Genomic DNA, 11,693 nt, shown 5'->3' on the forward strand with positions numbered 1-11,693 from the left:
GTGGCACATGTGCTGCGTGCTACTCCCTCGCCTTTCGCCGTAAATTACTTATCACTTTAGTTTTATCAAACATCTCTAAACTTGACCAAACATGTAAAAACATAAAGTTTTACTATATCAAATAAATGCACTGTACCACCTTCATCCTACAATATGTAGTTATTTTTAGATTTTTCTCCAAGTCAAACATTTAAACTTTGACCATATATGGTAAAAAGAACATGAACATTGACAATAAAAGTAATATTAGTTTATTCATAATGAAACCAACAATCTAATATATAACTTTTAATATTTAAAAGTAATTATTTTTGGAGATATTATTGGTTAAATATGAAAATATTTGATTTTTTGACCATGTCTAAAAGTTGCTATATTTTTGGATGGCGGTAGTATATGTATTTCATATTATACTAGACAATTATATTCATGCATGGCTACGGATAAAGTTGGTATAAATATCGGATACGTATTGGTGCCTCTATATTAATTTTAGGGATCTACGTGATTGAGCTGTGGATGGAGGGGATTGATCCGTCTTGCATATATGATGGTTTAAGGTCCACCTGAAACGGATCAAACCAAATGGACCAAACTAATTTAGATGGAAGCATTTCTCGCTTTGCAAATAGGTATAGATTAAATGAAATAAATTTGATGTTGGTTATCTTTTTATGAACACAGTCAGAATAAAACAAGATGGACTTGGAAACGAAACTAAAGTGACAATGAGTACTCGCTATAGCACTAGAATCAGTACAACTAGAGTGAAGCAGTCTCAAACAGGTCATGTGCTCACTTCGTCTCTCATCATTGCCCGTGGTCATCACAATGCCTCGGCTCGGTGATGACATCGATGCTCTGCTATGTTAGGGTGATACACGACCTCCTGACTCGATAGGGATTGTGTTGCGACCTGCGCTCTCCAAGTCGAGCACTAACTCTCATCACTTTCTAGATTGAGATTGCTTCTTAGCCCTACTGCCCTTCCTCTTCTATCTTCTGATCGTGGAGGCTTCTCCAAATTTGTTGTCCAACTGCGCTTCTTCATGGCTAACACATTGCTTTCACCACGGTTGTCGTCAGCCTCTTGAAATCTTGCCCTCTTTCATCATCATGTAGATTGCAATCGTGTCAAATCTCTACCATGGCCACACCATCCTCACATTTTTTTCTCATTTCTTAATTTTGATAGTAGTTGTTCCCCATGTGCTACCATCAATTTGTGCCTCTCCAAGTCTCCATGATCGCTCCAAAAAAAATTCTTAGCCCCTCTCAAAATTGTGCATAATCCCATTGCCTTTAAGTTTGAAACCACATCGCATCTACATAATACCTACACCAAACCATTATTGTTTTCGAGAAAAAATGGTGTACCTCTTTATGCAAACTGTCTTCAAGAGATCTTTTGGCTTCAATTTTGATCCTTGCTACAGTGTGAGGATTTAAGGGGAAATATCCATTCGGCAAACAAAGCGTTGGAGGTAGTCGCTATGTATATATTTCCCAATAACAAATGGAGAAACAATAATATATTCTTCTTTTGTATTCTTTGTTTTGTGTATACCTTTATACCTTTCATTCGTGATCAATTGAGCTGAGAATGATCGATGTAACAACTTAGCTTCTCTAAAAAAAATGCTACAATTGTTCTCTCGTTTTTAGAAAATTGAATCATTGTATCTGGAGCAAAATATAATATGTTTTTGCTCTTATTCACCGTTAAAGGGCTACACAATTGAACTTTTTCCCATGTTGCTCATAGTTTGGCTGCTTCCTCGTGCCTCGGATGCTTGGGAACAATGCTACATGGATCTCTACTGTGGGTATGCGTGCTCCTCGATTGAGGAAGCTAAAAATGTACCCGCAAAAAAAGAGCTAAAATGTAGGTCCACCTGAAACGGATCAAACCAAATGGACCAAACTAATTTAGATGGAAGCATTTCTCGCTTTGCAAATAGGTATAGATTAAATGAAATAAATTTGATGTTGGTTATCTTTTTATGAACACAGTCAGAATAAAACAAGATGGACTTGGAAATGAAACTAAAGTGACAATGAGTACTCGCTATAGCACTAGAATCAGTACAACTAGAGTGAAGCAGTCTCAAACAGGTCATGTGCTCACTTCATCTCTCATCATTGCCCGTGGTCATCACAATGCCTCAGTTCGGTGATGACATCGATGCTCTGCTATGTTAGGGTGATACACGACCTCCTGACTCGATAGGGATTGTGTTGCGACGTGCGCTCTCCAAGTCGAGCACTAACTCTCATCACTTTCTAGATTGAGATTGCTTCTTAGCCCTACTGCCCTTCCTCTTCTATCTTCTGATCGTGGAGGCTTCTCCAAATTTGTTGTCCAACTGCGCTTCTTCATGGCTAACACATTGCTTTCACCACGGCGTCAGCCTCTTGAAATCTTGCCCTCTTTCATCATCATGTAGATTGCAATCGTGTCAAATCTCTACCATGGCCACACCATCCTCACATTTTTCTCTCATTTCTTAATTTTGATAGTAGTTGTTCCCCATGTGCTACCAACAATTTGTGCCTCTCCAAGTCTCCATGATCGCTCCAAAAAAAAATTCTTAGCCCCTCTCAAAATTGTGCATAATCCCATTGCCTTTAAGTTTGAAACCACATCGCATCTACATAATACCTACACCAAACCATTATTGTTTTCGAGAAAAAATGGTGTACCTCTTTATGCAAACTGTCTTCAAGAGATCTTTTGGCTTCGATTTTGATCCTTGCTACAGTGTGAGGATTTAAGGGGAAATATCCATTCGGCAAACAAAGCGTTGGAGGTAGTCGCTATGTATATATTTCCCAATAACAAATGGAGAAACAATAATATATTCTTCTTTTGTATTCTTTGTTTTGTGTATACCTTTATTATACCTTTCATTCATGATCAATTGAGCTGAGAATGATCGATGTAACAACTTAGCTTCTCTAAAAAAATGCCACAATTGTTCTCTCGTTTTTAGAAAATTGAATCATTGTATCTGGAGCAAAATATAACATGTTTTTGCTCTTATTCTCCGTTAAAGGGCTACACAATTGAACTTTTTCCCATGTTGCTCATAGCTTGGCTGCTTCCTCGTGCCTCGGATGCTTGGGAACAATGCTACATGGATCTCTGCTGTGGGTATGCGTGCTCCTTGATTGAGGAAGCTAAAAATGTACTCGCAAAAAAGAGCTAAAATGTATTTTAGTTTCATATTTTTTTTGCAAGTAAAGAGAAAAGTTTATTAATTATTCAAACACTTCAGAAGGGGATTATACTATCCAAGCAATTAAAGATATTTATTGCTTTTAACACTTCGGAGAGCGATCGTGCCATACTACGCTATGGTTTAGCAGCTTCATGGTCTAAACTAGATCATTTGTGATATTGTTCTGCTCTCTTTCACAAACTCGATACTAATTTTGAAGCATTCTTGCAATATGTAGCCTCTTGGTTGGTGAATAACAGAATAAGGATGGCGGGCCCCTTATTTCGATAGTAGTGAATGACCGCCATACAGTCGGACTAAAAAAATCTATGTAGGCTGAAAGTATGACTATACATGTGTGATCCCCACTCACAAGGCCAATACCAGCTTGTGATTCTGCATAGAGACAACATCATCAACATTGATTTTGATATGTCCAGTATCAGTGTCAGGAGGCTCCCACAACAGCAATCTCCTCTCATCATGTCCCGGCCATCAGGTGCAAGTGACGTTCGTTCTTCTCTCCAGTCATGACTCATGTCCAGGCCTAATTTTTGTTGGACGGAACACAATCAAAGAATTTCAATGGGCCGCCAATAGTTACCTTAGAGCCTGATATTTTCTAATTGGCTAATTGGATTTGGATACTGTATTACAAAATATATTCATGTATAATGACAAAATAAGGACAACATACGCGTTGCTACAGCTGCCGGTCTACCTCTCCCTTATTTGGGTTGTTGTTAACCCAGGCTAAATCAGCTAACAGCTTCCTTCTCCCTATCACAGGATTGTTCGGGAAAGTACACGTGCAGCGGCCAGACCATGTGCCTGCCGTGAGGCGCGGCCTAGTGCTACCCGGCCGTTCGCTTTCTTGTCCGGCTAGAGCAGGGATGTTGCTGTTGTTTTGTCTCGCAGTTTACGCCGTGGCTCAATGCCTTGCAATCGTAGTAGCTAGGGCAAATGGAGTCGCCAGCCTTGCCTTTGCAAATGGAGTCGCCACTGTGTCCTGCATGAGCTTTGAGCGCACAAAAGATGGCCTAGCAGCGTGCAAGCTGATGAGGACCTTTTGAGATGCTGGCCGGCAGGCTTCTCAGTTCTCATCTCATCTACTCCTCCGTATCGTATACATCTTCGTGTCTCATCTCATCTACTCCTCCGTATCATATACATCTTCGTGGGGGGAAAGAGATAGAAAAGAAAAAGAAACATATATAAAGACAGTATCACATTGATGAATTGCTTATTTTTAGATTCCTAATCTAGTTATATTTATAATTCGTATTTGGCTTGGACTCTTTAGGTTAATATAGACCTTTAGATCTTCATAAAATCCGACGGTGTAATTTTTTTTAGATTAACATGGGAATTTCTAGACTCTCTCGGCAAACGTGGTGGCTTTTTTTAGCTTCTTCTAGTATTTGGCTTGGACTCTTTAGGTTAATATAGACCATTAGATCTTCATAAAATCCGACGGTGCAAATTTTTCTCTTTTTTAGATTAACGTGGGAATTTCTTGACCCTCTCGACGAACGTGGTGGCTTTTTTTAACTTCTTCTAACACTCCCTTGTTAATATATAATTCGTATTTGGCTTGGACTCTTTAGGTTAATATAGACCTTTAGATCTTCATAAAATCCGACGGTGCAAATTCTTTTTTTTAGATTAACATGAGAATTTCTAGACTCTCTCGGCGAACGTGGTGGCTTTTTTTAGCTTCTTCTAGTATTTGGCTTGGACTCTTTAGGTTAATATAGACCATTAGATCTTCATAAAATCCGACGGTGCAAATTCTTCTCTTTTTTAGATTAACGTGGGAATTTCTTGACCCTCTCAACGAACGTGGTGACTTTTTTTAACTTCTTCTAACACTCCTTTGTTAATATAATAGATAGATATGGCACCCGAATCGGCCTGTCCCTTGAGCAACATGCAAAGCCAAAGTGACAATATTCTGGAACAATGCGTGCGTCCGAACATTTGGATCCCAGGGGCGTCGCTGTCGCGTGCACCCGCACTGGGATATTCCCCCGGAAGCCGACGACAAGATCTCCACCTCCCCTCGCGGACAACGCGGTCGGCGAGGACAAAGCCGGATTCGGAGAGATCTCCCGTGAGCCAAGCCAAAAGAGACGGCGGCCGGCGGCGATGCCAATTCCATTTCCATCGCGTGCCTACCTCCCTCCCTCCCTCCCCTGGCGGCCACTCTACCTGCCCAAGACGGAATCTTCCCCCACCGGGCCGGCGGGCTCCGACGACGTGACCCGCGCTCTGTCCGCTAGCTCCTTGGACGGACAGGCTGCTCCCCTGCACGCGTTCCTCTCCATTGACCGGCTCTCTGGTGGTGGCGCCATGGAATTGGACACGGCGGAGGAGCTAGGAGGAGGAACAGCTTTGCTGCTTGCCCACGGCCGGGGCTGGGAATTCCAATTTCCAACCGCGCTGTGCTGTGCTTGGACTTTGGAGGCGGAATTCAACGTCGCTGTTCCGTTCCTCGCGTCGTGGGAAAAAAAAAAGTTGGTCCGGCGCCGATCGACCCGGCCGGGGCTAAAGTATTCCGGCCAAGATCTTGGAGCATCTCCGGTAGACGCATAGCGTGTCAGCGGTGGCGCGTGCGCGCCGGTCGCCTGACGCCGAGCTGGTTTTCACACCTCCTTTCTCGAATGCTGCTGGCGTGTTGTTTAGTTCTTGATGATCTGACCAAGAACAAGGGAGGTCCATCATGCGTCAGCACAACTGCCTTATCATCAGCTGAGCTGGAGCCGGCCTCGTCTTCCTTCCAATTGTCCACGGCAATGGTCAGGGTACAGAGATGAGCACGGTCAGGGTTCCAGGCAATTCACACGCGTGAGATGAGCATGCATGGTCACTTGGTCAGGGTCCATGGTCCATGCCATGCAAAAGTCAGAGCGGCCTGCTGGGTGCAGCGGGGCCAATGCATGCGTTGTTCGTGGTGGTAGCTAGAGTGGCAGATGATGATAGGGCGGTCACGCTATCTCTGATGCATCATCCCTATCTCCACACTGTAGCCCAACTGATTAAGGACACCGTCAGCCGATTTAATTAACAATAGTGCGAGCTCGAGCGCGAGGTCCGGGTGGCACAAATGGCGGCGTCTCGGCGACGCCGTCGTCGTCGTCGGAGGAGGAGGATCTTTAGTAGGTGCGGACCAACGGTTTGGTGAACCACTCTCTGGCGAGGTCAGACGATCGTCCGTCCTGTTTATATCCTTTCAAAGGTGGAATCCTTTCTGCCCAGCTGGTGCATCATAGTTTACTACTACCTTGCAAAATTTCCTCTTTTTTTTTTTGACTTTGAGAGGGAGAGGATTTACCATGCGAGTCAAGTAACTTCCATGCAAATGCTAGTGAAGCATAGAATCACGGTAATTTTTAGGAGGGTTTTTTTTTCTACCTCTAAATAATTTTAGTCTTTTCTCACAGTGTATAATATCAAAAAATTATAGGAGGCTCCATGTATCCAGTGGCGGTAGGAGGTGCTGAAGCCACTTCAGACCGCTGGATCCGCCCCTGGAGTCGTGTGTTCAAAGCATATGATCGGAGCATGCATGTCCTTTCTATATGACTGCAACTTTTGTTATAATGTACTAGTACTTGGCTAGCTCAAGTCAAAGCGCAAGGATTGCAAACTTGTGTCTGTTATTACTATATGGACTTAAAATCGCATGGAAGCAAGAAGGTCAACTTCACATTCACCCCCAAATTGACTCACGCATCGATACTAACAATTGTTTGGATGCATCAGTTCTGAGCTAGCTAGCTAGTAGTGCATTAGTCAGCTCATCATTTGTATTAAAACCAGCTCACATCCACTAGTTTTTTTTTTGTGACTTCATCCACTGAAATTATTGTAGTGATCTAACCGGGTTGACCATATGCTTCGAGTCGACTCCACATTTCGACACGGTTCATCATCCATTGGTGGGCTACAAAGGACATTGCTTCGAATCTAATGATGCTTTGTCTATTTCTGTACGTATCAATCGCATAGCAGCTCTTGGCATCTTGTTTACACGTACGCATCAACGAAGAAAAGCACAAGAGAATCTACCAGCCAAACCTTTCTCTCTCGATAACGAACCAATCGAACAAACCAAGAAGAAGATGAAGTATACTTTATCGGGTCGATGAATAACTGAGATCTTCGGCTTCACACTGCCCACTGCATGTCGTACTAGCTGGATATCTTGCCGATCGATCGGCGCCGGCGGCGCCGCCACGCCGTCGTCGTGATCAGCGCGCTGTCCCGCCACCCCAGCGACATCGCCCTGCCGCCGCCGCCCTCGACGACCCGGAACCCGCCGCCGCCGCCGCACCCGCTCTTCATCTTCAGCAGCAGCTTCGCCTGGCTCACCGTTCTCGAGCTCAGCGCCACGGCCTCGAACCCCGCGCTCTCCATCATCTCCTTCCAGCTAGCGCTGCTGCAAGGCTCCGCCGCCGTGTGACCGTCGCCGCCGTGGCTGCGGTCTAGAGAAGCCACGGCGTTGCGGATCTCCGTGCCGAGGTAGTTCCTCTCGATGGCGAGCCTCTCGGCGCTGTCGGCCGGCAGGGACTCGTGCAGCGAGTCGAACACCGCGGCGAAGTACCGGAGGCTGGCCGTGAACGGCGGAACCAGGCTCGAGCGCCCCCTCGGCGTGCCATTGCCGGCTCCGCCTCTCTCTACCAAGAACACCAGGGAAGGGTTCAGGGAGCGGATGCGAGCCAGCGCGCTGCACGCTTCTCTTGCGCTCGCCCTCGAGCTCTGTGATGCCGGGAACGCCAGGTTGACGACCACCGTCGCGTCGTCGTCGTCGTTCTTGATGCGTTCATGGCGGCCGCTGCTTGGCCCGCTCGTCACGATGCCCTCGAACTCGAACCGAACGTTGGGGCAGCCGCTCGCGAAGCGCGTGAGCCGCGCCTTGGTTTGCCGCAGCTCGTCGGCGCTCGTCCCGAGGCCGGTGATCCGCAGGGACACCGGCTCCTTGCAGTCGCCGTCGTGGGAGCCGCTCGTGCTCGCGGCGTCGGCGGCGGCAGCGGCGTCCGAGAGAGACTGGATCAGAGAGGGCCACTGGAACCCGTACGACACGTCGAAGTCGACGATGTGGAGGCTCCGGCGGCCGCCGGCCTCGAACGCCTCCACGATCGCCTGGTTCGCCGTGAAGTGCGCGAACTGGTAGAGCGGGGACGCCTGGTAGAACATGGTGTACGCCAGGAACTGCTCCCAGGGCGTCGGCCGCGGAGAGGCCGCCGTGGCGGGCGAACGGAGCCGCAGCCCCGGCGCCAGCGCGTCGGCGAAGTAGGCGGCGACACGCAAGGCGGGATCGCCGCCGCGGAAGGACGCGCGCCGGTAGACCTCGTGCAGCGCCGCGGTGGCCGCGCGCACGTCGCCGGCCTCCCCCGCCGCCACCGACGAGAGGAGCAACTGCATCAGCCGCAGGCCGCCAGCAGCAGCAGCATCGGGCGCTACCCTCTGATCGTCCGACTCCAGCCTCACCACCATCCGCTCCCTCGCCTGGAGAAGCCTCACCACCCTGCCGCGGTCACCACCATCGCCCACGTCGTCCACTACGCCGTCCCGCACCTTGCGCTTCTTCCCCGTGCCGGTGCCGCCATTGACGGCTAGACTCAACGTCAGGTTCATGCACGCCTTCCAGCTTCCACGGCCCAACAGACCTCAGCTCGTGGCCTCTCCAAGAACTCTAAAGAACCCACACCGCACACGGCGACGATGGCGGCAACGGAGGAGGGGGACCAGAGGGGAGGAAGAAGGGACGGTCTCGGCCGCGGCGGAGGCTATATATAAGCCACCAGGGGAAATCCAGGAGATCTCGGCAAGAGGAGGAGGAGGGGAATAGCGTGTAGCTTTGGACCCAAGAAATGCTCCGATATGCAGCCCGGTTGGTTTTGGCTTCTTGTTCCCCGGCGACGCGGCCTTGGGTTCCAAGGATAGGATATGCCGGTGGCGCGTTCGCTGGCTGCCTCTTTGTTCTGTGCTCGGAGGATCTTCCTGTCCTGTCTACCCGGCACCGGGCCACCAATCCCTGGCCTTACTCGGAAACATTGTTCAAAGATAGTGTTAACAATATGTGGGACTAATGCAGATTATAGGTCAGTTTAATTGTACGATGTGGATGTGGTGTGTCGTACATGCGCTTCAGATGGCATCTTTCTCGTGCTGAAAGGTGTGCTTCTGCACTGGACTAAAGGTGTGCTTCTACACTGGACTATGGTTTAACTACCACTCCCTCCGTCCCAAATTATCATAGGTCGTTTGACTTTTTGACATCAAATTTGACCACTCGTCTTATTCAAAAAATCTATACAAATATAGTAAAATTTAAGTCATTTTTGAAGAACTTATATTGATAAAGCAAGTCACAACAAAATAAATGATATTTTGTAAAAAAAATTGAATAAGACTATGGTTTAACTACCACTTGGGTGTATGATAATAGTAGCTATGAGAAACCTCGATGGGCACGATAATGATACGGTTCAATTCGGTTTTGGGACGCTAGTAGATTCTCTACTAAGTTAGCACAAGATATTGACTCAGGAGGCATCATCGTATACGTAAGGCCCATCGAGCATACGTTCTGTGGACCTGACTTGTGTCTGGACATGGAACCGGTAAAAATCGTGGAAAGGGGTGGGTGGAAGGGAGGTGCAAAAGGAGCCGGCAAGAAGATGCGACGAAGGGAAGGCGAGTGGACCGCCCCGCTCCCATTGGCCAATGGGTGTCAGAGCATACGTGACCGGCAAAAGGAGCGGGCGTGAATCCAATTGGGCGCCCGCGCGCTGGAGCGCTTCCTGGCGCTCGATTTGACAGTGTTTTCTCTTTTTCTTTTCTATTTGCTTCCCCTGTGTTCCAGCATTTATTATTCCTTTTTTCAGATTTCAATTTTTTACTTTCTACTATGTATTTCTCTAGAGAAATTCTCTTGACAAAGACTTCAGAAAAAATCTACTAAAAAGTATATCAAGCATTTGTGCTTAGAATTTGTATGATGAACTTGTATATAAAAAGTTATCCAGCAAGTTGTGTTGAAAAGTTATCTCGATAAATTATATTTTCACAAGCTATATGACGAACTTATGCATCAAATTGTGTGAAAAGTTATCTAAAAAAGTATACTGAGAGTTGTACTCAAAAGTTGTATGATGAATTTCGTACGTAAAAAGTTGAATGATGAACTTGTGTAAAAGAATTTTGTAAGAGGAATCTCCCTGATAAAGACAACATTCTACAAGTTATGCTAAAAATTATGCTCCATAAGTATTTGAAAAAAAATCTATGCATTAAAATTGTATAGATCATAAAAGTTATGCTAAAAATTTATATGTATCGTGAAAGTTATACTAAGAATTGCTAGAAAAAAATTATATGTAAAAGTTATGTCAATCATAAAAAGTTATGATGATAGTTTATTCTCCACTGAAGGCGCGCAAAAGTTATACTAAAAACTTATATTTACAAATTATAAATTTCCAAAAGTAGAAAAATGTGGGATAAGAAAACTTTCCAAAAAAGGAAAGAAACTTATATTTACAAGTTATAACTTTTATCTTTATGAATGTTGTTTGGAGAATTTTATGTATAACTTGTCCACAATGTACACACATACAAAAATGATATAGGGGCCGTTTAGTTCCCAAAAATTTTTGCCTCCTTTTTTGGACATATGAATGGAGTATTAAATGTAGGTAAACGACAAAACTAATTGCACAGTTTGGATGTACACGACGAGACGAATATTTTGAGCCTAATTAGTGCATGATTAGCCATAAGTGCTACAGTAACCCACATGTGCTAATGGTGCGATCAAAGGCCTCAAAAGATTCGTCTCGCAGTTTCCAAGCGGGTTCTAAAATTAGTTTTTAAATTAGTGTCAAAAAAATCCTTCCGACATCTGGTCAAACAATCGATTTGACAACAAAAAACTTTTATTTTGGGAACTAAACGGTGCCATAATACAGAAATTATTGAATGAAAAACGAAATGAAAAAAAAGAAGCTAGCCTATGTATCAGAGGTGCGTATCGTGCGCCAGGAAAAAAAGGAGCCTTGCGCGCTGAATAAAAAAAGAAAGGGAAGGAGCCTTGTCGGATTGGGGGCTCGCACCCTGCAGTGGTATAATTGAGCCGTAAATATGTTGGACGCCTCCCCCCCGAAACCGAAAAGAGAATGGACACGGATTCCCAAAATGGAAAGTTTTGAGCTGTCGGAAATCGATTGTTGGTTTTCTTCCTAGCTCGCGCGCTAACTATCCAGCCCCAAAAAGGGCATCTGCGAGACGTTGACACTCGAGTCTATCAGACAGGCTATCAACCATCGATGAGGTCCACCGGTCATTGTCCTCCGTTCTACAAACAGTGGTCCTGCAGATATGCGACAGTTGGATTGGATGATTTTGTTCCTCTCTCTAAGAGTTACAAAAAATGAAATCGCGTAGAGCTGCTAGCCTTGCTTTAGA

At 45.8% G+C, this 11,693-nt stretch overlaps 1 protein-coding gene across 1 annotated transcript; it reads right to left on the reverse strand.

Moving 5' to 3' along the window:
- Positions 1-7,206: 7,206 nt before the first annotated feature.
- Positions 7,207-9,220, reverse strand: LOC120680718 (scarecrow-like protein 23). Its single transcript, XM_039962238.1, has one exon. The coding sequence runs from the start codon at positions 8,859-8,861 to the stop codon at positions 7,416-7,418; it is 1,446 nt and encodes a 481-aa protein (XP_039818172.1). The 5' UTR covers positions 8,862-9,220; the 3' UTR covers positions 7,207-7,415.
- Positions 9,221-11,693: the final 2,473 nt, after the last annotated feature.

This window comes from Panicum virgatum, chromosome 7N, assembly GCF_016808335.1.
Source record: "Panicum virgatum strain AP13 chromosome 7N, P.virgatum_v5, whole genome shotgun sequence".
Lineage (NCBI taxonomy): Eukaryota > Viridiplantae > Streptophyta > Magnoliopsida > Poales > Poaceae > Panicum > Panicum virgatum.